The following is a 27,849-nucleotide window of genomic DNA, read 5'->3' as shown; positions in this document are numbered from 1 at the left end:
GCAGCGAGTGGCGAGCGCAGTGGGCGGGGTCCAGGCCGGGCGGCGGCGCTGAGCTCGTGGGCTGGGCTGTAGCGCAGCGGTCGCGACGACGGGGCGGCTGCGGAGGTCACTGAGGTGCTGACTGGGTGGCTGCCGGCTGTTTTAGTCTCGAGTAGCTTCGGTACGGCCACTCATACCTCCCGTAGCCGCGAGCTACCGGGCTCGGCCTGCCTGTGAGCTGACGCGGGTGCCCTCGGGAGCGGCGACCGCGGATAGGTTAAGAGTGGGGGCAGGGGCAGGCGCGCGAACAGCCCAAAGCCAGAAAGGGAGCTCAAACCCGGCTGTCTTCAACCATGTCCGACGAGGCGTCGGCCACTACTTCCTATGAGAAGTTTCTCACCCCCGAGGAACCCTTCCCGCTCCTGGGACCCCCTCGTGGCGTGGGCGCCTGCCCCAGCGAGGAGCCAGGTTGTCTGGACATCAGCGACTTCGGGTGCCAGCTGTCCTCCTGCCACCGCACCGATCCGCTCCATCGCTTCCACACCAACAGGTACGAAGGGCTTCGAAGGGCCAGGGTGGGCTCCGCACACCTCTGCAGCGTGCCAGGGAACAGAGTCGCGCCCTCGCTCGGTTCCGGCTGGTCACTGTGGACTGAGTTTCTGGTCGTCCCCTCCCCCACCTTCTACTACTATCCTTCCCCTGGCTCCCTCCCTGTGCTCGGATTCTCCTTAGGACTGACTCTTTACTGGCGTTCTGTCTTCATTTCTTCCCTTCCCTACGTTTTCCTCCAACCCTTTCCGTTCCTCCCCCCACCCCCCAATATGTATCCTGAGTATCTCAAACCCGAACTCTAAAATTTTAGGTGCTCTTCTGTGTACACTCATTTCTAAAAGTTTAACCCCTTCCATTTGCGCAGTGCACAGGGCTCAACATCTACCTATTGGTCGTTTGAAAGTATTTTTAAAGATAGCACTCCCTTGCCCCAAATTTTACTCTTACAGTCCTCTCCTCACCACTACCCCAACCACAGTTTTGTTTTTTTTTTTAATAGAGCACTTGGAAATTATTCCATTCTTCTTTTTCCTCCCCCTTTTTGAACTGTTTGCCTTATTTTTGTGCACTCTCCCACAAGGTATAAACATAAATCTGAAACATTCTTTTCTGTAACATACCCACCAGGGTTGCTTCCCCAGTGCACTCGGAGAGGGGGAGGGGCAGAACAAGGCTTAGATGCATTTGTTTGGAAGATTTATCAGAGAGTGCATCTTCTATCTGGTTTTATTAGAAGACAGTGTTTGGGACAATTCTCTTTAGCACATATTCTCTCATGCGTGTATTACAGCAAAGGTTGAAGGAAATTTGAAGATGCATTAGATATAGCCTTCACTTTTAAAACAGCCTGGTATTTGAGAACCATGTAAATGCATTGACTAGTGTGTGGACAAATGACTAAGACCACAGTTCGTCTATGGAAATCCTGGAGATAGAGTCGTTATGATTTTTGACAACTTTCCTGAATTTGATCAGATTCTTCCACATTTTAAAATCTTTTGTCTATTTCCCCCTCATCTCAATCTAGATTTACCTAGGTCTTATGCAAAGCACAAGGATCAAGATTCTTAAACAAAACTCTAGTCTTCAGAAACAAGATACTAAGTCAAACATTCAGAACATCAGCATATTTCTAAAGGAGATGGCAGTGTGTTTCTTACAGGCACTCTATATCCTCCTTACAAAAATGAACAAGCCAGGCGCCGGTGGCTCATGCCTGTAATCCTAGCTACTCAGAAGGCTGAGATCTGAAGATCACGATTCAAAGCCAGCCCGGGCATGAAAGTCCTGAGACTCTTTATCTCCAATAAACTACCCGAAAACAGGAAGTGGCGCTGTGGCTCAAGTGGTAGAGTGGTCGTATTGAGCTGAAGAGCACAGGGACAGCACCAAAGCCCAGAGTTCAAGCCCCATATCCGACAAAAAAAAATGAAGAAACAGGCCCAGAGGGGGGGAAAAAAAGAAATGAACCTAGATTACCCCTTTGGACCCAGAGATGGATCTTGGATCAGAACTAATGGATCCAGTGTTATCAGTGCTCACAGTAGTTTCATAGACTAACACAGACACTTGTTTAATCGGTGGTGTAACCAACACGCTTGTAATATTTCTAAAATGAAGTGTTTAAAGTTATTTACATAGAAAAAGAATATAAAATTATTTTTGCAGATATTTGATATTTAAGTATTGTAGTAGCAGCAGAACAAATACCATACCCAGGAAAGTAAAATGTTTTCAGAATTAGCCTGCTGTGATGATTGAGGGCCAGAGTGAATATACAGGTTAAGGGTAAGCATTGCTAAAATGGATGGTGATGGAGAGTGAAGCAGTGGAAATAGTGCATTACTTACAGCATGTTCTGTTCTTTCTCCTCCAGAGGTTTTTCTTGTGTTTTCCCCTTAAAAATTGGTAAGGTCAAGGCTGTTTGCCAGAATGGGTCATTGAAGGTAGTAAGAGAAGGTTCCTGTTAAGCTCTACTTTATCCAAGTCAAGCATTATTTTTCCTACTTAACTGCCAGCTTTTAAAAAGCTCTCTGTCTCCTACCCTACTTTGGAATGGGAACAGGAGGTCTTATTTTCTGTATGCTTTTCAGCAGAAAGGAGAAACAGAATTAGCAATATTTACAACAGATGTTTCTGCCCTAAGCCGCCTTGTTTGTTTTTTTAAATCTTTTTTCATAGAATGTTCTGCCTCTTTATCACTCAAAATGTTTTGATAGAACTATATGCTATGAGACATTTCTTTTCAGGGAGCTGCAAATGACTGAAAATACATATGTGGGCACAGTTTAATTTGTGGTCTTTTATTTTAGAGGTGAATATGTCAGGTTTTTTTTTCACATAATTTGCAAAATTCAGCAACAAACCAAAAACCAAGTATAAATAGTTGTATCCTAAATTCTGCTTTGGGGTTTATTCATTGCAAAACTTTTATTGTATATAGAAAGCTTATCAGTGGGTAGGTAACTTTACCTTTATTTTGCTTATTTGTTATAGGATAAGAAAATAGGGAGATTGTTTTAATAAGGCCCTTTATACAGGCCTGGTGAAAATGACAACTTCATGCCTGCTCATTTAATGAACTCTGGGCTATATTTGCAGTGTCACTAACCAAGAGAGTCATGGCACTATTACTAATGACCTCTAAAGTTGAATGCATGCACCGTTCTGATTAGTCAGCATGTAATAGAAGTTGGCATGTCACTTTTGTAGGCTTAGTAGGAAATAAAAACAGCCGTTTTTTTTTAGAACTCCATTTTCCAGGTGCAGTAGTCTACGCCTGTAGTCTCAGCTACTCACGAAACAGGTGAGAGGATCCTTGGAGACCAACCTGGAAAAAAGTAAGATGCTATTTCCTCCAAAAAAAGGAGTTTATTATCTAATTGGGTTTGTCTAGAATTTTGGAAAAATAGAGTACAAAATTAATAGACTTAAACCTTAAATAAATGTCATTGTTAAAATAAGCATGTGTTTAAGACATTTTATTTGGTTTGGAGGACAGAGTTTTTCTGTTTTACAGTTTCTGATATTGATAGGTCCTATCATTAAATTGTGAGATGAAAGAGGTTGATACAAATTACTAGATGAGGTATTCTCTTCATCTTTCAGAAGCACATCAATACTTTGACTTTACACTATTTTGAAAAAAAATGTGTGCCATTTGTACACTTTAGGAATACTTGAACACTCAGAATAAGTCATTTGTATAAGATTTTAAAGCCCATTTCAGTCACCATTAACTAGAAAAATCCCCAAACTATTGTGTGTCTGTTTTGTGGTGCTGGGATCAACTCAGGCATGCCAAGCATTTGCCTTAACCAATAAGCTATATCTGGCCCCAGCCTTTTTGGTGTGCCTCTTGTCCCAGCCCTATTTTTCCTATCGAGGTATAGAATTAGAGATAGAGAGCAGCTATAGGTTGTTGGTGGGAGAGCTACATGGAAGAAATTTGGTTTAGGGACTTTGAAACAAGTAGTGGGGGCGGGTGCAGCTTTGGCAAAACATCCACATTAATAATACAAATTTGGGAGTAATCAACAGAAATTCTACTAGTGTGATAGTCATGAAACCATAGGTTATAATAGTTGAGAGACTAAGATTATTTAGTAAATTTAGCAGGGAATGTAGTGATAATATTTTTCTTTGTTTGATTTTTTTCTTAGAATAAAGATTTTAGCTCCTTGGAAGCAAGCCACAACAAAGGAAAAAGTTGGGAATACAAAGAGGGTGGAATGAGTAAATCAAGTTATTAAGTTAAATACCATATCATTAGGGTTCCTATCAGCATTTTTCTTTTCAAGTTTTGGAGAAAGTTGTGCTTAGAGAATGTTATACTTGTAGCTAGAATTCTAATGTTAGGTAGTTTTCTCATAGTGTAATGGGATGTAAGGGCTTGTAAACTTGAATGATTTAATGCTGAGCTGACATTGGCTTAAAAATGTCACATCAGTTTAAAAGAGTTGCACTTAAATTTTTTGGTAAAAGCCCACTAAGACAATTGGTGGCATGTAAAGACTTGAAGAAATACCATAGTATTTTTCTAGTAAAGAAGGAAGCTTTTAAATGTACATAATTCAAGAAAATACAAAAGATGAGGAAAAATCTAATAATAGGTAAATAACAGGCTTATTTTCTGGAAGTCATTATTTCAGCAGCTTATTTTCTGGAAGTCATTATTTCAGCAGCTTATTGGTATTGGAAACACTAAATCCATTATCTCTAAGATTAAATCCTTATGCTACTGGCAAACTGATGAAGATTATCTCATTAATAGTATCTTATTAGTGAAAACATACAAAAGAAAACAGATGGATATATTTCAAGACAAAAAGGTTCTAAAAATCTGTCATAAGTTCTACAAACAAAATATAGAATGAGGAACTTTAACAGTCATTAATGAAATATTAATACATAGATAAACACCATAGCAAAAATAGTACATATTTTATTTATTTTGAGACAGAATCTTGCCCAGACTGGGTCTCAGATTATGAGATCCTCCTGCCTCTGCATCCAGAATACTGGGACTTTAGGTATTTACTGCCATGTCTTGCCTGGTTAATAAATATTTAAAATTTTGATCTTTGCATTAATAAAAAATTATATAAAATAAGTTATATGAATGTTTCTGCCCTAGGAATAAGTAAAAAAAAAAAAGAATTTTATGCCAGGCATTGGTGGCTCACACCTGTAATCCTAGCTCCTCAAGAGGCTGAGAGGTGAGAATTGAAGTTCTAAGCACAGGAAGGAAAGTCTGTGAGACTCATCTCCAATTAACCACTAGAAAACCAGAAGTGGGACTGTGGCTTAGAGTGGTAGAGTGCTTGTCTTAAGCAAAAAGAGCTCAGGGCCAGTGCCCAGGCCCTGGGTTCAAGCCTCACAACTGCCCCCCCCCCCCCAAGAAAAAAGAATATTAGTGACTAGGAGGTTGTGATGAGATGAATTTTTTTTGGTATGTTGACTGGGGAACGTGCAATTGGTGCAGTTTTTCAGAAAGTTACTTGGGTAAATGTGCTAGGACCCTTAGAAATATATATATATATAATATATATATATTATATATATATATATATTCTTTGATTGGTTAATTACCTTTAAGTAGTATCTATCATTAGGGGAATAAAGTAAACAAAATGATATATTCAATAAATGAAATATAATACAGATACTGAAATGTTTCCAAGTAATATGTAGGTTGAGCCATCCATAGGACAAAAATCCAAATTCTAAGCCATTTGAATTCTACCATGTTTTCATATATTAATTGGACTCAGAATAATAGGTGCATTAAAAATAGGCTATAAAGGGGCTGGGAAGGTGGCTCAGTGGTAGAGCGCTTGCCTTGCATGCCTAAGGCCCTGGATTCGATTCCCTAGCACCACATAAGCAAAAAGAAAAAAGCCGGAAGTGGTGCTATGGCTCAAGTGGTAGAGCGCTAGTCTTGAGCTGAAGACCTGAGGGACAGCGCCCAGGCCCAGAGTTCAGGCCCCATGACTGGACCCAAAAAATAAATAAATAATTAAAAATTAAAAATTAAAAAAATAGCCTATAAAATGTATAAAATTATCTTTAGGCTATGTGTATAAGGTACATGTGAAACATAATTAATACTGTATTTAGACTTAGTTTTTATCAACAGTATACCTCATTATGTATACACAGATACTTCAAAATCAAAAAGAATCTAAAATGTGAAGCATATTTAGTCAAAGTCATTTAAAGGATGTGCAACTTAGCAATGAAAATATTCAGCATATAAGAAAAAAGCAGAATACTAAAAGTACCAAGCTATTATGTGTTAGCTATAATAAAATTATTGGTAATTTTAATCTTCAGTCCTTTTTAAAATTTTAACATTGGGGTACTGCTGTTTAAATTCAGAATTTCATGCTTGCTAGGCAGGCATTACCTCTAGAGTTATTCCCCTACCCCATTTTTTGTCTTTGTTTTTCAGACTGGGTCTCTATTTTTTCTGGTATAGGTCAGCCAAGGCCTGTGATTGTCTCACTCTGTCTCTGTAATACCTGATGTTAAACTGTTCACTAATGTGAAACACCACACTTAGTTTTTGGGTTTTTTTTTTTTTTGAGATAGGGTCTCACTTTTTGCCTAGGTTACCCTCCAACTGAAATGTTCCCATTTTCTCAATCATCCCATATATATCTCCCAAATAGTTAACCTGTGTGTATGTGCATGTGTACTCATGTGCACGTGTGTCAGTACTGGGACTTTTTTCTGTTAATGTTTGGCACTCGGCCACTTGAGACACGCCTCCACTTCCTGCTTTGTTATGGTTAATTGGAGTTAGAAGAATCTCATGGACTTTCCTGCCCAGACTGAGTCCAAATGATGATCCACAGCTCTCAGGATCTTGAGTTGCTAGGATTACAGGTGTGAGCCACCAGTGCCCATTATTAGTGCACTCTTTTCTTCATGTAATATCACAGCTGTAACCTTGTAAGACATTAGTGTATATACAAGAGCCACTTTGTTAGATTTCTATTTATGTATTTTGTTGGTGCTTTTCTTTGCTCTGAGTGGTTCCTCTCATCCTTTCATTTAATAATAGTAATTGGTCCCATGTATTGAGCACTTTTATGTGTGCTAAGTTCTCTGTTTGCATTCTCATAATCCTCACAGTAAATCCCTTTTAAATATGGGAACATAGGCTTGGAGAGCTTGTGATTTGCTTAAGATCAAATAGCTAGCAAATGACAGAGCAAGAATTTTAACTTGTTGTGACTCTAGAGCTTACTCATAACTACTGTGCTACACATTTTATTTATGGATGAAAGGTCTACTTTATTCTTAGTTTGTATATCCCTTTTCAATATTATTCAAATTTCAGACACCTAAGAAAATAGTATAATGAGGCCTTTAACAATAATTTACATACAGTATTATATTTATACCCTAACCATTCTCCAGACTCTTCCTTATTACTTCAAGGTGAATCACAGAGGCTTATTTTATCCATAAATATCTTAGTATATTTGTTACAGGTTTTCTTTTTTGGTGGTACTGGGGCTTAAACTTAAGGCCTCATGTTTGTCAGGCACTCTACCTCTTCAGCTGTGCCCAGGCCCCAAAGTAAAAGCTTTAACAAAACCCCACACTGCTGGGTGGCGTACCTCTGTAATCCTAGTTACTCAGGAGGCAGAGAGAGATGTGAGGATCACAGTTTGAAGCCAGCCTAGGCAGGAAAATCTGTGAGACTCTTATCTTTAATAAACTACTTAAAAATGCCAGAAGTGGCACTGTGTCACAAGTAGTAGAGTGTTATCTTTGAGCAAAAGAAGCTCAGGGACAGTGCTCAAGCCCAGATTTCAAGCCCCAGGACTGGCAAACAGAAAACCACCCTCCTCCCCAAGCCCCATACTACCATTATACCTAAAAACACATTTATCCTATCATAAATATGTCCTGTTGATATTACCAAGTTCATAGCTCTCTAGTTCCTGTTGTGATTTCTTTTGTATTTTGTTTTTGAAGGTGGAACCTAACTTCTTGTGGAACAAGCGTTGCCAGCTCAGAATGCAGTGAGGAGCTGTTTTCATCTGTTTCTGTCGGAGATCAAGATGATTGCTACTCCCTGTTAGATGATCAAGACTTTACCTCTTTTGATTTATTTCCTGAAGGGAGTGTCTGCAGTGATGTCTCTTCTTCTATTAGCACCTACTGGGATTGGTCTGACAGTGAGTTTGAATGGCAGGTGGGTTTTAAAATTTTTATTGACATCATTACTACATATATAGAAATACAAATTTCACTTTTAATACTTTCATCTCTACCTCAAAAATATTTTTGACACACTTTAAACTTCAAATTGGATAGGATTTATATTCTTTACCTTTTAGCCTTCTGATGTTATAGGCAACCTTTTACAGGTTTTTATCTACAAAGTAATCAGTACTTTTTTATTTTAATTTTTTATATATTTATTGAAAATGTTGTACAGAGGGGTTACAGTTACATGAGTAGGGTAGTGAGTACATTTCATAGCAAGCATTGTTACCTCCTCCTTTGTTTTCACAAAGTAATCAGTACTTTTTTATGCATGAATCCACACAATTTTTTCCCTGCTTTATAACAAATAGCCTCATATGAGGGTTATGCTATTGTATCTAATACCATAAATCATTATGGTCATAAATGCATAAATTTGGTTCTGTTATCAGAAATGTAAAATAACTTGTCATTTTATATTTTCTACATAGAGATACTTTTTGCCTGACGGTTTTTTTCTTTTTGTGGTACACATAACACATAACATGGCCTCCTGGCAAATTGTTTAGAAATGCTGCCTTATAATGAGTGTACTCTTACCAGAAAATGCTGATTATTTTATTGCAGCATCCATTTTCTGATTGTAAAATGCATTAACATTTAAAGTAGCTTGCTATGTTTGAAGGCCATTTAAATACTTAGTTGTATTCCAAAAGATTAGTCAAACATTTTTTTATTAAAATACTTTTATCTGTATACTCAGCACTTGGGAGGCTGAGGCAGGAGGATAAGTTTGAACCTGGCATATGTCATTGAAGAAAATTCTTCAATTGTGTGTACCACTGTTAAGAGTTAAGTTACAAGTGTAGTTATATGTGCAGATAGGCTCCTCCTTCATCCACTGTTTAGCTCTATACACTTTTGTCAGCTGTGTGGCTCGAACTCAGGGCCTGAGTACTGTCTTTGAGCTCTTGCTCAAGAGGCTAATAGTCTACCACTTTGAGCCACAGTGCCACTTCTGGTTTTCTGGTGGTTGTAGAGTCTCATAGACTTTCTTGCCCCTGTAGGCTTTGAACTGTGATCCTCAGATCTCAGCTTCCTGAGTAGCTGAGATTACAGGTTTGAGATACTGGCACCAGTACCTATAATTTTAGTGAATTTATTTGTTAATCTTAATTGCCCCCCCCCCCCCGCCAGGTTCTTTAGAATTTTCTGTTTGAGTTAATGTCATCAGTGAATAGACTGTTCCCTTTTTTTTTCCCTCCAATCCCGATGACTTTAAAAAAAAACGGCAGTGCGGGGTGCCAGTGGCTTACGAGCCTGAATTCCTAGCTAGTCAGGAGCCTGAGATCTGAGGATTGCAGTTCAAAGCCAGCCTGTGCAGGAAAGTCCATGAGACTCTTATGTCCAATTAACCACCAGGAAACTGGAAGTGGTGCTGTGGTTCAAGTGGTAGAGTGCTTGCCTTGAGCTGAAGAGCTGAGGGACAGTGCCCAGGCCCCAAGTTCAAGCCCCACAACTGACAGAAAAAAATTGGCAGTAATTTTTAATCATGTGATTTATTTGGAGTTATTATCACTCCTAATGTTACAAGGTGGCACACATTTGAAATTTTTAATAGCTGATTTCTTCACTAATTTCATGAGTGGTTAGAGTAGAAAAACATACCCAGCCGCTCACTGTTAATGTGCATGAGTGATTACAATGTTGGAACAGATAGCAGGCCTGCCTTATTAATGTGTTTTCACACTCCTGAAATGGGAGTCTGGGTACTCAGTTTCCATGGATATTTACCATTTAAATATGCAGGGCGGTTGAAAATGCTGTCTCGTCTTTGTCGGAGCTCAAAATAATGAGCAGTGAATTATCCAAGAGGATAATTACAAATTACATGTTAGAATTAATACAGAGTAAAACTCACTATAGTTTTAAAGTTCATATTAACTTTGTTGTGGCTAAAAACTACCGTCTGTTTAAATCTTTTTTAACAGATGTTTCTATTGCTACTAAAGTAAATATTAATAACTTACAGATTCTCTGGGAAGAGAAATTCTTAACTACTTGATAAGGCAGTATTTTAACCTTAGAATGAAGTTGTATCTTAACATTTGGAGTAACATCAAAGCTTCAGTTTTACTGACAGTTTTCTTTTCTGCTAGTCCCTTCATTATAGATATATTTGACTAGTCTTTAGCCTGAGAAATTATTTCGATTTGTTCAGCAAGAAAACTTATAAAATCTAAAGTGAATAATTTGCTGTCTTATTTGAAGCCTATAGGCACAATCTGAAATTACACATCAGCTGTTACTCATAAAATTCTGCTGCATCCTGCAGAAAATATGGCAGAAATTTTATTTAATTCTCTCTATGTGTCATAATTACTGATTATAATATAAATATACCATATATTGCCCATGAAAAATACAGGATGGGACTCATTAAACATTTTTATTCTGAAATATACTATCAGTTATGAAGTAGAAAATTGCTGGTCTAGAAAATATACAGGAGACCATGCAATTAATTCTCCTATACAGCTGCTACTCTCATCCTGCAATTGACTATTTGACATCAACACTTAGGTGACCTTATTATTTAATAGTAACCTATTATCTACCGCCGCTTCCAATTACAGTGTTTCTACAGGAAAAATACAGATTTAGCTGTGTGACAATTTATGGTATAGGAAAAATATCTATTGTATATTCAAAGACTATTTATGCTTGCTTCCTTTATCACTATAGTATCCACATCTTGAATTCTTCCTTCCCTTCCTCCCACCTTCCCTCCCTCTGGACACATCTGGGCTTTTTTTGGGGGGGGGCGTCCTGGGGGTTGAACTCAAGGCCTGGGCACTGTCCCTAGCCTCTTTTGCTCAAGGTTAGCACTCTCCCACTTGAGCCACAGCACTACTTCTGGATTTTTCTATTTATGTGGTACTGAGGAATCAAACCCAGGATTTCATGCATGCTAGGCAAGCAATCTACCACTAAGCCACATTCCCAGCCCTGGACACATCTTTTTAATGGAAAGAATCTAGAGAGTCAATAGGAATGCAGAAAAAAAGAATTTTGTAACTAATTGCAAGAACTATCCATTATGTCAGAGAAGTAATAGAAGCCACCCAAAGAAAAGCAGGTTGCATGATTTCCCTCATTTGTAAGAACTAGAATATGTCTACAATATTCTTTTTTTTTTTTTTTTTTTGGTCGGTCGTGGGGCTTGAACTCTGGGCAGCTCAAGGCGAGCGCACTACCACTTGAGCCACAGCACCACTTCCGGTTTTCTGGTGGTTTATTGGAGATAGGAGTCTCACGGTCTCTCCTGCCCGGGCTGGCTTTGAACCATGATCCTCAGATCTCAGCCTCCTGAGTAGCTAGGATTACAGGCGTGAGCCACCAGCGCCTGACTGTCTACAATATTCTTTTCTTTTTTAAATTTTATTTTATTTGTGAACATACTGTACAGAGGAGTTACAATTACGTGGGCAGGATAGTGCGTACATTTCTTACCAAGCATTGCATCCTCCTCCTTTGTTTACCCTTCACATCCTTTCCCAGCCTCCCCCCTCCCCCCCAATCCCAATCCTTCTCCTTCCCCCCCTTCCCCCCCCTCCCCCACACCGACGTTGTAAAGCTCGTTTTGGACATGACAACTTGTACTTCTCATTGTTGCAACAGGTCCACCTATATCCTTAAACAACTGGTTTTTCCCCATCTCCTCCACAAGTTATACTGACATCAAATATAGTGAAAGCAGGGGTTATACTGTGGGGGAGGGACATACAAAGCAACAAAGAGATAATCTTATAAATGCGTTAGAAACACATGCATGAAAGAAAAAAACATTAAAATACACATCTAAGGGTTCATTTTCCTGACCTCACATTATCTGACCTTTTCCGCTTGACTCATACATATACTAGATATTACAAATAAGGGAAACCATGGGACCTATGTTTCTTTGGGCCTGGCTTACTTCACTTAATATAATTTTTTCCAAGTTTTTCCATTTCCTAACAAATGGGGCAATGTCATTCTTTCTGATGGAGGCATAGAATTCCATTGTGTATATATACCACATTTTCTTGATCCATTCATCTACTGAGGGGCATCTGGGTTGGTTCCATATCTTAGCTATGGTAAATAATGCTGCAATAAACATAGTTGTGCTGGTAGGTTTAGTGTGGTCTTGTTTGTAAACATTTGTGTCTACAATATTCTTAACAAGAGATCTCAATAACCCAACTGCTTAGTGCATAGGATCATATATAATGAAGCGATCAACATGAACTCCAATATATGGAAACAAGAGGTTCTTATTAGGCCTTATATGTAGTTTGTTTTTTCCCCACTGTTCCTCTTGTATATAAGATTGTTCAATATGTGGAAGGGAAAGGGAATCACAGAAACAGCAGGACAAAGGATGAACTAAAGCAATATAGATACTCACTTGACACTATGCTGGATATGAACATTACAACTTTCGGGGGGGAGGAGAATAGAGAGGGGTAAGTGGGAGGCAATGAGGGATGGGGTAACTGATTAGAAACAAATGTACTCATTACCTTATGCAACTGTGACCCCCCCTGCTCAATCACATTTTTGATAAAAATAAAATATAAAAAAGAGAAACCAGTATTCTTCAGAGATGCTTTTTGGAAGAGATGGGGCTTGCTGTGATGTAGAAGGGAAGTATGCATGGTGGTTTAGAGCAGAACCTCTTGAACCTCATTTGCAATGCTTAGTAGCATTTGACTTTGGACAACTTGCCTAGCCTTTCTGCTAAAATTTCCTTACTTGTGAAAAGAGATTTATAAGAGTACCTTGAATTATTGTGAGAGAGTAATATGAAATAATTAAAGTAAAATGCCCTGATCAGTAATAACCTATTGCTTGGCAAATTTAGCTAATATTTATTTTATTAGTGTATACATTTTTTTTGTTGGTTGTGGGGCCTGAACTCTGGGCCTGGGTGCTGTCACTCAGCTTTTCAGCTCAAGGCTAGCACTCTACCCACTGAACCACAGCTCCACTTCTGGCTTTTTCTGCTTTTGTGATGCTGAGGAATCGAACCCAGGGCCTCATGCATGCAAGGCAAGCACTCTACCACTGAGCCACCTTCCCAGACCCTAGTATATACATTTTTGAAAGCATCTAATTTTATCATTTTCTTTCCCCCTCATATACACATTTTTCTTTCCAAATTCCATCTAGGGCAAGCATACAGGGAATAGTTGTAAGCATTTCATATGTATTCTCCTTTAGATTCTGTCATTAGATGTGTAAGCCTCCCTGGACATCATTTTCCTTATCAGTTGAAGTTGTTGGACTAGAAGAACTACAATACTGCTTCAGTTTTCTTCCTGTAACAATGGAAGTCTTTGAGTGTGTCACCCTGGATAGGTTGTCTGATGAAGAAATATTACCCGTTTTCTTATGATCTTGACATCTGAGTCCTTAACTATTCAGCTTTGTACATTGCGTTTCATGAAGAAAAATTTCAGACCTGTTCCCATGTTTTTTCTATTTTTGCTTATTTTTGTCCAGGCCCAGACCAAGCTCTTCCTATCCAATTCCAAGTTTCCCTCACTTTGCTTTGTTTTTATGGTGCCTAGTGCTGTCCCTGAGCTCTTCAGCTCCAGGCTAGTGCTCTACCACTTGAGCCACAGCGCCACTTCTGGTTTTCTGGTGGTTCATTGGAGATAAGAGTCTTATGGACTTTCCTGCCTGGGCTGGCTTTGAACCAAGATCCTCAGATCTCAGCCTCCTGAGTAGCTAGGAATTCAGGTGTCAGCCACCATTGTCCAGCCCTTATAGTGCTCTTTAATCAGTTGTTTCCTTACACAGTTTGGTACTTAGAAACTGTTAGAGACCAAAGCCCTACTCTTCTACAAGTCATGAGGCAGCTTCTGGTTCTTCTGTTGAGCTATCAATCCCTAGCACTATTTTTCTGTTTTATATTTTTTTCATCTTGCTCTATTTTTAAAAATGGTTTCATTAAATTATTCTTACTTGATTGCCTTTTCCTTCTTCCCTCTCTCTCTTTCTTGTGTGCTGGCACAAGGGCTTGGACTCAGGGCCTGGGTACTGTCCATGAGCTTTTTATACTCAAGGTTGATGCTCTACCACTTGAGACATACCTCTCTTTCCAGCTTTTGCTGGTTAATTGCAGATGAGAGTCTCAAGGACTTTCCTGCCCTGGCTAGCTTCAAACTTCCATCCTGAGATCTCAGCCTCCTAAGTAGGTAGGATTAGAGACATAGCCAAACTCCTTTTATTTCTGCCATTCTGAAATGCTACCTTGTAATGCTTTACTTAGCCACTTTAGCAAAATGTAACTTTCTTGAGTTTTTATTCTACCTTTTAAAGGGCCCAAAGCACAGACCCTTGAAATAGAAATAGCTGGTGCCAAAGTTCAGATTATAGTTTTAAACCAAAAAAGCAATAAAAAGGTGTTGTTTTTTGTCTTGTAACCATGAATGCATTATGTTTGAAAATAGTAAGATGCTCATTTCGAAGAGGTTTTGTCTTTTAGCTGGCTATCTTAAATATATTTATATAAGTTAAATTTATTCTGGCTTTTGAACCTGATGTATACACTTAACACGTATTGTTTTTCAGGTATGTATATATGTCCAAATTCATTCAAATGTATACTAAATATTTACAGGTTTTCATTTATCAAGTATGCACACTTTCAGTATGCAATAAATATTTTTCTGTTTGTCTTTAAGCTGATATTCTGTGTTTAGGCTTATTTTTATTTCTACTTTAGTCTATTTTCTAATTTTATTTTATACTACTTGTAGTCTTTTTTTTTTTTTTTTTGTCAGTCGTGGGGCTTGAACTCCGGGCCTGGGTGCTATCCCTCTACCATTTGAGCCACAGCGCCTCTTCCGGTTTTCTGGTCGTTTATTGGAAATAAGAGTCTCATGGAGTTTTCCTGTCCGGGCTGGCTTTGAACCGGGATACTCAGATCTCACCCCTCTGCATAGCTAGGATTACAGGCGTGAGCCACTGGCACCTGGCTAATAATTGTAGTCTTTAAAGTGTTTTGCTTTATACCAACAGCATATTTTAAATTAATTGCTTTGACATTGTTAATACAGACTTGAGGACAAGAACCATGTATTATCTGTCTTTACATTGACAATATGTGTAGCACAATGTCTGGAAAAAAGCCAGTTAGTGACAGCTTACTTAGAGTTCCTGAGGTAAAGAATGGTACTACTTCCTCATTATGCTATGTGAGCTTTCTGTAATATAGGCACATATAATTTAAAAACCTTAATGATGACTATTAAGTCAACATTTTGTCAAGTTTTGGATACAATTTTAACAATTTTTTAAGCTTTTGGAAAACGTTGAATAACTCAATATATTCAAAGAATATATTGATGTTGATATTGCTGCTTTGTGTAAAGTATGTGTGGATCAGAATTAATGTCCTCTAATTCAGTGTTTTCTATTAGTCTTATATTAAAGTAATGTGTTTATTTTTTGATACCAGGTCTTGTATAGTTCAAGTTGATCTGGAACTCACTATGTAACCCAAGCTAGTCTTGAACTGAGTATGTTCTTGCCCCGACCTCCCATTGCTGTGATATAGGTCATCGCCACCACGACTGGTTAAAGTAACTTTATATGCAAAATTCTTTTTATTTATATAAAGTTGCCAGGCAGTGACATCACCAGTGGGAGTGATGTACTTTCTGACGTCATACCCAGTATTCCAAGTTCACCTTGCCTGCTTCCTAAGAAGAAAAACAAGCACAGGAATTTAGATGAACTTCCTTGGAGTGCAATGACAAATGATGAGCAGGTAACATATTGATACTCTTTTATTTAAAAAAATATTTTTACTTTTATAAAGGGTTTTTATACAACATGCCAATTTATGAGTATAATGCAAACATGTTGATATTAACATATGTGTGGAGAACATGTGAAGTTGATTTTATTACCTACTTTACAGCTACTGAATGAATTCTTCAGAAAATCTAAATTTGAGCATTAACAAGTTCTTACAGAAGCAGTGTAGATAATAAAAATACTTACATATCAGCTTCTGATATATAGAAAACATTGTACTGAAATATTAAAGGATCACAGATTTAAGCTTGATGTTTTTTGTAATTTTTAATCATTTAGGTGGAATATATTGAGTATTTGAGTCGGAAAGTCAGTACTGAGATGGGCCTCCGAGAGCAACTTGATATTATTAAAATCATTGATCCTTCTGCTCAAATCTCACCTACAGACAGTGAGTTTATTATTGAACTTAACTGTCTCACAGATGAAAAACTGAAGCAGGTATGTATAGTAAATGCATGTTATATAGCTATTAAAGATACTACCAGCTTACAAAATGTAGACTTGGATAATCATATGTACCTAGAAGTTAAGGTCAAAATCACTGTTGTGAAATGTAAATTAGCAAAACTAATGATAGGGCTGGGAATGTAGTTTAGTGATACAGCCTAGCATATACAGGTCCCTGGGCTTGATTACTAGTCCTGTGAAGAAAAAGTAAATTGGTGGTAACATTTGAGAACCTCATGGTTTTAAAACTGTTATGGCCATCTCACCTGAAAGTACCTTTCCGGTTAATGTGAATCTAGAACTTGCTCCTCAGTTGTATAGACTTTACAGCTTAATGCATCATTTAAGGGATTGTTAGGCATACAAGAGATGTATTGAAAAAAACCAAAGCACTAATTAACGGCTGTGCACAAGAATTATACTTTGGTAAACATTCGAGCTGGGAGATTTGAATAGTTACAGAGTAATTAAATTTTGACTAGAGTGAAGCCTAATGAATTTTCTCTTAGCTATTCTGAAGTGAGCATTTCTGTTACCTTTCAAATATAGTTTTGTTGTGTTTTTTCTTGATATTTGGCTTCTACTTTCACAAATGCTTTTTGATTGTACTAGGTTTGAGCTCATGGTCTCATGCTTGCTAGGCAAGCTTTCTACTGCTGAGGCACACCCCTAGCTATTTTCTACTTTAGGTTTGTTTTGCACTTAAATTTATGGAAATTTATAGTATTTCTCCCAACAGATACAGACTTTTCCACACTCCAGCCATTTTAATTAGTATGGTAAATTGAGGCCTGGCATTTCAGACTAATACCATTAGCCTCTTGCTGAAATTTAGCAAAATAACACCATAATCATAGATACCATCATTAATTAAGTCATCATTAGTAAAGATCTTTACCAAATGCTTCTTTTCATCAATTGAATTGTTAGTTTCAGTTTCTGTAAGTCCTAAATTCTGAAAGCTAATAGCCTTCCATCCACCACTGATTACAATTTGTAATGATTTTAATATCCACATCCCTATGGTGTTTTCTAGAGTTGTGAACATGATCAGTTTTGAGATAACTGTTTCTGAATTCCGTGATTTCTTCCTTTATGAGATAACTTTCTAAATTTCACAATTTCTTCCTCTTTTGGCATTTTAAAATCGTTTTTGTAAAGGTGATCTACAGAAGGGATTGCAGTTGTATAGTTCATTTTTAACATAGTGTGCAGTGAGCACCACTGCTCATTTGTTGTCCCTCAGTCCCTTCATTTCTGTGTTCCCCCTTACCTGCTCAAAGACACCTAAATAAGAGCAAAATAAAACAAAAATAGCAACAAAGAATAGTAAAAAAACCTTGTTTTCATTTCTTGGAGTGCATTTCAGTAAATATTATTCCCTCATTTGTAGTAACCAGAATGCGCCTATAAATCTTCAAGTAAACACACTAGATGGTAAAAAAAAAATAAATAAATAATACAATGCAACATGATAAATTATACAGGTTTCTAGGCATTCACACAGAATGAGACCAAAAGAGAATATTCTTAGGACAGGATCACCAAGGCGCAATAAATAGGTGCATCTTCCTTTATTTTATTTTATTTTTTTGTTTCTAGTCTTGAGGCTGGAACTCGGGATGTGGATGCTGTTCCTGAGCTTTATCTCTCAAGACCAGTGCTCTGCCACTAGAGCCATAGTTGCACTTCTGGCTTTTTGGTGATTAATTAGCAATAAAACTTTCATGGACATTTCTACCCTGGCTAGCTTCAAACCTTGATCCTCAGATCTCAACTCCCTGAATAGCTAGAATGACGGGTATAGATCATTGGTGCCTGACTCAAATTCAGAGATTTCTTGTGTCCTTATATTTTTTTTTGGAGGGTCGTGGGGCCTGAACTCTGGGCCTAGACGCTGTCCCTCAGCTCTTCAGCTCAAGGATAGCACTCTACCACTTGAGCCATAGCGCCACTTCCGGCTTTTTTTTTTTTTTTGCTTATGTGGTGCTGAGGAATCGAACCCAGGGCCTCAAGCATGCAAGGCAAGCGCTCTACCACTGAGCCACCTTCCCAGCCCCTGTGTCCTTATATTTTAACTTCTATATCTGCAGAATTTAGACAATCTTTTGGATTAAGGACAATATGATTTTTTTTCCTCCAGCATCTTGAGGATAGAACATCATGGTACAGCACTAACCAGTTTTATTTGTATCTGAAGGTCAGAAACTATATCAAGGAGCATAGTCCTCGTCAACGGCCTGCAAGAGAGGCCTGGAAGAGAAGCAACTTTAGTTGTGCAAGCACCAGTGGAGTAAGCGGTGCCAGTGCCAGTGCCAGCAGCAGCAGTGCCAGCATGGTCAGTTCTGCAAGCAGCAGTGGGTCCAGTGTTGGAAACTCTGCTTCAAACTCCAGTGCCAACATGAGTCGAGCACACAGTGACAGCAACCTGTCTGCAAGTGCAGCAGAGCGGATTCGGGATTCAAAAGTAAAATGCCTAATCAATACAAAACTTTATCTTTCAATACTAATATTAGTACTCATTGATTTAAATCTCTTCAAGAGTGAAATTTTCCCTGCTATGTAGATGCCTGTGGGTTTTGGTTTTAATTGAATGAGCACTCTAATTTAATTGAACAAAGCACTCTAGATTGAGTGCTTTCAAGTACTTTTTTTTTGACCCACATCTATCAATTTCAATTTTTCCTGATTTTATGTCTGTTTTAAGTAAGATATTGATGGAAATAATGAGTAATCTTCAAAATTGCTTTATTGACTGCAACTCATAATTGAGCGAATCTCACTATGTTGCTGATGTTGCTGTCTATTTGCTCCTAAGAATGTTGTGTATGTCTTTTGTGTACTTGTTAAATGTCTTCTTTATGTTTTAATCTTGACCGTTTTCTTCTTAGGTAATTTTTAAATGTAATAATGATTTCTGTAATTTGTTTGACTTTCAAAATTGGAAAAAAAATCCTCTGTGATATCCTTGTATACTTAAAAAAACCAAAAAGGTGTTGGTGTATATATACATGGCTAAGCAGAGGAGTTAGGTCCTTTGCAGTTGCATAGAATCTGGAACCAATTTAAAGATGAAAGGGAACCCTCTTTGGGAAACTAATGGTCACTTGAAGATACACAATAAACTCTTCCCTGGCTCTTAAATCAAAGTACCAGTAACAGCAGGCTTTGTGAGTTACCAAGCTATCTTTGTGGAAATGTAATCATTCCATTTTTCCATCTATTCAGTAACAAAGACTGGAGTATCTAGGATTCTAATGGCCTTTTATTTTTGGCCTTTTTTTTTTTTTTTTTTTTTGGTCAGTCGTGGGGCTTGAACTCTGGGCCTGGGAGTTGTCCTTCAGCTCTTCAGCTGAAGGCTAGCACTCTACCACTTGAGCCACACTGCTTCCTCTAATGGCCTTTTAAGATGGTATTTGCTGTTATGAGAAAGGCATCATCCTTTCCCAGTAATTGTAAAATGGCTAGCCCTTTTTTAAAAAAGTGAGAAGTATAAGGTGAAGAGATTGGGTCAATGTTCCCTTCATTTTATATTCAGTATTGCCCCCTCCCCTGCCGTATTAATTTTGAATTTGCCATGAATTGATACCAATGTGTACTGTAACTAAGTCTTCAAAGTGTCTCGTTACCTATGTGAGGCCAAATGATAAAGAATCAACCCTGCCAAGTCAAACGGCATGAAAGTAGAATCTTAAAATATCATTTCCAGTTCTAAGCCATATCTCACTTCAATTGTTATAAGAATAGTACTTCAGGGAAATTTTCATAAGTCTTACCATTCAGAAAATAGAGAATTTGATCTACAAAACACATTGGGTCCAAGAACTAAACCTTACTAATCTAAAACTTTTCACTTTGACAGAAGAGATCCAAGCAGCGGAAGTTACAGCAGAAGGCCTTCCGCAAAAGGCAACTGAAGGAGCAGAGGCAGGCCCGGAAGGAGAGGCTCAGTGGGCTTTTCCTTAATGAAGAAGTGCTGTCCTTGAAAGTGACAGAGGAAGACCATGAAGCAGATGTTGACGTTCTGATGTAATAAGAATGATTCTATGAGCATTCTTTCTAAGCATTATTCTATCTTTATTAGTTTACATGCATCTTGGCCAAAATTTTGGTTAGGGTTTTGCTGGTGTACCTTTCACAGTTTAAACCAGTGGTTCTAAGAGAGTGGTCCCAGGACCTGCAGCTTCAGCATCACTCAACAACTTGTTAGAAATGCATACTACTGGTTCTACTTCAGACCAATCAAACCACAAGAGTGGCAGCATAATTGTGTTTTGTTTTAACCAGTGTCAGATTATTCTGGTACACATTTTTGTTTAAGAACCATTGGTTTAAATAAGTGTTTTGACCATTTAAACTTTATGGTGGGATTTTTCAAAGACTAGTATTTCTACAATTTTAGAGATTTCAAAGTACTGACAAGTAGTTTATTATATCAGTGTGTGTACATGTGTAGGGATCGTAATTCTGTTCCCTTAATGTCAATATTTCTTAGTTTACTTTTTCTAAAAGGCCATAGCATAATTTTCAATTCCAGGTGGAAATCTGTATGGAAGTGAGTGTGCACACAAAGTTCAATTGCTGTTTACAATAGTGCCTTTATTAGGTTTTGTTCTGTTTCCACTCATTAGTAACTCAAGGGTATAAGAACTGGCCCAACTCTTTTCTCAGTTTGATTTGCTTCTGTTTTTCTTCTTCCGTAAAAATCGGAGTTCTTTCTGTAAGTGATAACTACTGAAGAAATGATGTTACTAGTAGCTGAATTTTAGACTGAAGGCTAGGCTGATTAATATTCAAATGGACACTGCAATATGCTAAACAATAACTATTCCCCTTTTCAATTGCTTTCTGAAATTTTAGGCTGTAAAATGATCCTACAGACCTAAATTGATTGATCTCTCTTCTCTGTCTAAATTATTTTGGTAGGTTTTCTTTTAATCCAGCACAGCTCTAATTTTGAAATATTTAGTGTAGCAGTTTCAGGTTCATGTTCTAACTGAACTGTTGAACCCCCTTAGAGTTCTCTTAACCTTTGTGAATTGTTATATAGAAGGCACCTTAGCTTGTTGGTTATTAATAGAGCCCTAATTATAAAGATAACATGGAATTTCTTTAAGTATTTTCAGAGTTTGTTATCAAGAAGTTAGAAATGATATGAATCCTTATCTCCTACCACATCTTTCAACATCCATGTGGGTAAAAAAGGTGGAAAGTGATACTACTGACAATCAAGCTGCTTTCTGAGTTAGTTTTGTAATGTTCTTGGGGGTAACATTTAGGAGGATATTTTGAATCTGTAGGAATAGTTGTAGCCAACATTTAAAAATTATAGAGTCTCTAGGCTAATAGGTTTTCTACCTTTTCTAGACATTAGCTTATTAAAAAGATGAGCAATTAAAATTTTTTCTTTGTATTGGTCCTGGGGCTTAATTCAGTACCTAGGAGCTATCCCTGAGCTGCTTTTTTTTTTTCCTTTTCTTCAAGGCTAGTGGTCTACCACTTGAAGTTTGAAGTGCAGCACCACTTCCAGCCTTTGGGTGGTTAAAGTCTCATGGACTTTTTCCTGCTCGGGCTGGCTTTAAACTTCAGTCCTCAGATCTCAGCTTCCTAAGTAGCTAAGATTACAGGTATGAGCCACCAGTGCTCAGCTAGCAATTTAAATTCTTTTTTGTTGTTGGTGGTGGTGATAGTCATGGGCTTGAATTGGGGCATGGGTGATATCCCTGACCTTTTGTGCTCAAGGCTAGCGCTCTACCACTTTGAGCTACAGCTCCCCTTCTGGTTTTTTGGTGGTTAATTGGAGGTAAGGATCTCAAGGACTTTCCTGCCTAGTTGGGCTTCAAACCATGATCCTCAGATCTCAGTCTCTTGAGTAGCTTGGATTACAGGTGTAAGCCACCAGGGCCCGGCTAACATAAATTCTTAATTTTCAGTTGATAAAGGCTTAAACTTTGTTTACTTAAAACCAAAATTACCATGTATTTTGAATTTTTAATTTCATTTTGGTTCCCTGAAATTTAAAACAGAATAAAATTTAAAACAGAATAAAAATGCATTGCAGCTCCGCTAAGTTCTATAGTATGTATGGTTGTAATGTTTTGAAGATGCAGTCAGAGTTTAAATGAAAATGTGTATGTATATAGGTTTGTTAATAGGAGCAGTCTTTCTGACTTTCCTCATGCCCCTTGTTTGATGTTCCTTACCAACTTGGAGCGCTCAAAAAATTCTTGGGGAGAGACCCCAGAAAACATGAAGGAAGATACAAAGGGTCCACCTCATTTCCCTTCCAAGTATAGGAAGAGCAAAGGGAGAGATGAGCAAAATACACCTGCATCCTTTACCTGTTCTTAACAGGTGCTGAGTCCCACCTAGTGATTACTCGCTCTATTTACCTATTCTTTATGGGAAGTAAGCCACATTCTGAGAGATAGAGCAGCATTTAGATGTCACCTACTTGGAAACGCTTTGATGGTGGTCTGTAAAAGAAAATCCTGAACAGGGTTATAATAGGATTTAAGACTGATCACTGTTCTCTCAACAACCATATAGTCTTATTTACCTTAGATTTAACTGAAGTCACTATTAAACATGTTTACCAAAGTGCCACAAAGCTGATTTTTAAAAGTTTATGAAGGTTTCAGTATTTAGAAAAGTGCACTGTGAAGTTTTGTGTAAATTCTGTAAGTTAAAAACTGTACATAAGCTGGATTTGAAAGAGACTGAAAACAGTTTTTCTGGGGCTTGAACTCAGGGTCTGGGCACTGTCCCTGAGCTTTTTGCTCAAGGCTAGTGCTCTACCACTTGAACCACAGCTCCAGTTCCAGCTTTTTTGGTGTATAATTGGAGATAAGAGTCTCACAAGACTTTCCTACCTAGGGTTGGCTTCAACTGCCATCCTTACATCTCAGCCTCCTGAGTTAGGATTACAGGCATGACCTGCTGGCGCCCAGTTGAAATCTCCTATTACAAAATCAAATAACTTGACATTGCTTGGGATCCAAGAAGACCCTTATGGAATGTTTCTCCCTTCAAAACAGAAACCAGCCTTCAAAACAGAAACCGGTCTTTGATAATGTTCTGTGTTTTCGTTCTGTTTTTAATGCCTCATGTAGATCAGGTTTGAATTATATCTGTCTTGGAATAAGTAATCATTTATTTACTCTGGTATCTCCCTGAGTTAAATTTAAAACAAATCCAAGTCAGTATTTCTTAAGTATAAATACTACTAAGCTGATTAATAAAAGATAAGACTTACTGCTCCAGTGCTGTTTCTTTGATCTGAAGATAACTGACCTTAGAACAAATAAGTCTCTGCTTTAAAAATATACCTTTTTAGCTGAGGGAATGGTATTGTCCCCACAAATCTAATCACAGACAGTTTGTTAAATAGAGACATCATAATATTATGTCAGTCCTTACCACAGCTTTTTAAAAATAGGAACCTTAAGATGATGTGTTTGTTTTCCTTAGCTTTGCAACTATTAAAGGAAGCAATATATTACAATGTATAGTGCAGTGCTTAATTCATTCTGTCCCAATAGGAACTTAGCATAAAATGACACTTGACAGTTTAATCCAGTTCCTCTGTCCCTAAGGTAAATTAGTTGTTGCTGAACTAAGCCCAGAATCTGACCTATAAAATAATAACCTTTCAGTTGAGTGCATGTCTCCTCTTATTTAGCTTTTTAAAAGTGCTAAATCCCCTCATGAAGGAAAAACTTGTATGAATCTGGGCACCAGTGGCACAAGCCTGTAATCCTTGCTACTCACGAGGCTGAGATCTGAGGGTCTCCATTTGAAGCCAGCTGGGGCAGGAAAATCCATAAGACTATCTCCAGTTAATTAAATACTGGGAAAACAGGAAGTGGAGCTGTGGCTCAAGTGGTAGATGGTTAGCTTTGAGCAAAAAAGCTCAGGGTCAGTGCCCAGGCCCTGCACACACACACACACACACACACACACACACACACACACACACAGCTTATATAAAGATCCAGATTCTGATGAGCTTTAACAATTGTAAAGTTTATCTAATATCTTCATATTTAAGCCAAAAATGTTCGTGCATAAACATTATAGAAGTCATGTTTGTTTTGGGTTCTCTAGCAAAGTTTTTGTTCATGTCTTACTCTGTGCAACCTCATGTGCCTTACAGGTGATGAACTCTGATATCAGGCTTTTTCCAAACTCCAAAACAATTGAAGTATTATGATTTGGTTTATGTTAGACCCATGGTGTTTGGATATCAACAAGCAAACTCATTCAGTTGAATCAATTGGTACTACTAGAGTGTAAAATGAAATGTAAACTTCAGATCGTAAATTTCATTTGCATAACTTTGTTTTCAGCCAGCTAGATCATTGGAAGTTATCTAGAGTATGGCTTAACAAACTTTTTCCTCTGAAGGAAGCCAAAGGCCAGGATAGCAGGCTTTGAACATGCAGGGTCTGTTTTAGCCTTCCAAATGCTGGGATTACAGGTGTGCACCACCACACCTGGGAAGGATATTATATTAAACTAGATAGCTTTTACTTATCTGGAAAGACAATTCTTAAGGTGTAAGGGAAGGTACTTCAAGAACTGAGATTAGATTGCTTTGCTAATTTTAGGTATTTAAAAAACCATTTGTGTAATTGTTCAATCCTCTTTTAATGAACAGTTTACCTTTAGCACTTCTGAAGATGCTTGTTTGAAATTCATGGGGGTTACTTAGTTTATGGTTTTGGGTAGCTGATAGTTAAGTTCCTATTTGCATTAAATAATATTGATGTTGAGGGCACTGACATTCAACATGTCTAAAGTAGAGGTGAATGTAATCTCTAAGACTGTCAGTTAAAAAATATTTGAATACAAATGTACTGTGGTAACTTTGGAATTGGTTTATTGCATGTAAGTTTATATGGTAAAAGAAACCTATCTTAAACATGGAGTTAGTAAGAACCATCTGAGATTTTGAGCTAGTAGGCACTTTTTGTCAGCATAATTTCTAGAGTATATTCTTTAGAATATTAAGGCATTGTTTCTTTAGATAATTATTTTCTTACTCCAAAAGTCTTAGAAGAAGCTCAGAATTCTTCCAACTGGCTGTTAAGAGTAAGGAAGTTGAGTTGCATGGCATAGCTGAAGATGTGAATTGACTCACCACAATTTTATTTTCAGGTTTTAGTGTGAATATTTGTTGTCAGCTCTCCACTTCCTTTTTTTAAATTGAAGTTATCAATGTTTATATCTAGATTAAATATTGGTGGATTACATTTTAGTATGACATTCATGCCAAACTCAGAAAAACTAGTTTGCTTTTTGTTGCCTTCCACATATATTACTTTATCTGTACTCTCATGTCTCTGTTAAACCTTTGTGGTGAATGAAACCTGTGGAAATCTGTCCCTTTTTTGTGGTGAGGATTGAGGTGAAAAAGGGAGACTTGCTTAATTATGTATCCACTTTGATTCTTAAAGCTAGTTGTAGAATTAACATGTATAGTTGACAAGTTAATGCTTAACGATGCTCAATTATTCTAAAGAATGATGGACTAAAGCCATGACCTGTCTTGTTGAGCTGCTTGCTCTTTAACGGTGGCTGATCTGTTGAATTTAAATTGAGACTGGGGTTAGGTTGTCCAACTGAGGCTTTTAAGTGTGTATCTGGTCATGTTTGTTCCTGATATTGGGTAAATTTGATTTCCTGTTTGAGTACACTAATTCACAGTCTGAATCTGTGTTGGGAATCTTAATAGGAGTGTGGTCAAAAGTTAACAAATACAAGTATATGTAAAACATTTCAGAGATGGTTAAAAATTTCAATTTGTTTTCAGGTTTGCTTTTGTTTTGTTTTTAGTTTCAAAAATTAGTTATGTAGCATCATTATCATAACCAAAGCAATTAGAAAATTGACTGGCTTGGAGGTTCTCCAAGTAGTCTTAAATACTGTAATGTATCATTGTTAACCAGGATTTTTTTTCCTGTATTCCTGCTAAATGTATTACTTATTAATGCACTTTTGTGTGTATGTGGGTGTATATATATAGATATATATATACATAATATATACACAGACACACACGTGTGTGTGTGTGTGTGTGTGTGTATCTATCAATATAGCTGTTCTCTGTACATTCTGTACTTAAATGCAGTGTATATACAGTCTACTTTTCCCTTAATCCCGTGAGGGAAAAACTATAGTTGTAACCCAAGTCATTTCTATTTTGAGTTACTTCGTGTACGTGAAGGTAGTTCAGTAGTTAATTCTAAATGAATATGTATGGTTGTTATTAAAACTGGCCATGTGGAAGAGCTGTCTTTTGAGCTGCATAGCTGAATGAAAATCTCTTGTAATAATGTTTTATTTTTTTGTCAATATACCTTGACCTTTGATAAATTCCATTGCTGCTCACTATTTTATTTCCGAGTCAGCTGCTTTCATGTTCCATTCCAGAACATTTACCCACAGAGTATTTTTGTCTAAAATTCTGCTCACAATTTGATTAGGGATCTATAAACTCACTTCTGTTTCCCAAATATCATTATCAAAACACATGTTTTCTGAAGAGATCAAATTTCTAGTAACAGAGAGAGAGCATTTAAAGTAAGTGAAAATTAGGTGTAATTTTTGTTGACAAAAATGATGTTTTCTTTATATATTGCCCTGGAATCTATTCAAGTTACAATTGTAAAAGAAATCTCTGAGCAGTTTTCTGTTGGCGCACAAACAGCTCAGCTTCTTGGCAGCAACCTTATCTCTTGCCACTAGAGGGCAGTCTATGGTTGTCCTTTGGACAATGTCTTGGCTGCTTTTATTTTTAATTTCAGAAGTTGGTGTAGACTTATTCTCCAATTTTCCTTTTGTGATATTACTTTATTATTCAAACACAGGTTAATGAAGCTGTTTAATGAAGGCAGTCTTGTTCATGCTTTCTGTAATCTTCAATTTTTAATAAATGTGGGTTAGATATTAAAATTGTGTGTGTGTGTGTGTTTTCTTTTTTCTTTTTTTGTTGGTCGTGGGGCTTGAACTCAGGGCAGGGGCACTATTTTTGGGGGGTGGTTCTGGTCGTGGGGCCTGAACTCTGGGCCTGGGCGCTGTCCTTCAACTCTTCAGCTCAAGGCTAAAGCTCTACCACTTGAGATAGAGCGCCACTTCCGGCTCTTTTCTTTTTGCTTATGTGGTACTGAGGAATCGAACCCAGTGCCTCATGCATGCAAGGCAAGCGCTCTACCACTGAGCCACATTCCCAGCCCCTGGGCAGGGGCACTTTTCCTGAGCTCTTTT

The 27,849-nt window shown here is 37.7% G+C and overlaps 1 protein-coding gene across 1 annotated transcript; it reads left to right on the top strand.

Moving 5' to 3' along the window:
* Positions 1-90: 90 nt before the first annotated feature.
* Positions 91-27,529, top strand: Fam199x (family with sequence similarity 199, X-linked). Its single transcript, XM_070039991.1, has 6 exons — positions 91-529; positions 8,023-8,242; positions 15,932-16,081; positions 16,411-16,572; positions 18,782-19,048; positions 20,444-27,529. Exons 1-6 carry the CDS (start codon positions 333-335, stop codon positions 20,612-20,614), a joined length of 1,167 nt encoding a protein of 388 aa, XP_069896092.1. The 5' UTR covers positions 91-332; the 3' UTR covers positions 20,615-27,529.
* Positions 27,530-27,849: the final 320 nt, after the last annotated feature.

Source organism: Dipodomys merriami, unplaced genomic scaffold (genome assembly GCF_024711535.1).
Source record: "Dipodomys merriami isolate MVZ:Mamm:240054 unplaced genomic scaffold, mDipMer1.0.p SCAF_3, whole genome shotgun sequence".
In the NCBI taxonomy this organism is placed as follows: domain Eukaryota; kingdom Metazoa; phylum Chordata; class Mammalia; order Rodentia; family Heteromyidae; genus Dipodomys; species Dipodomys merriami.
This window is presented reverse-complemented; position numbering and strand designations above follow the sequence as displayed.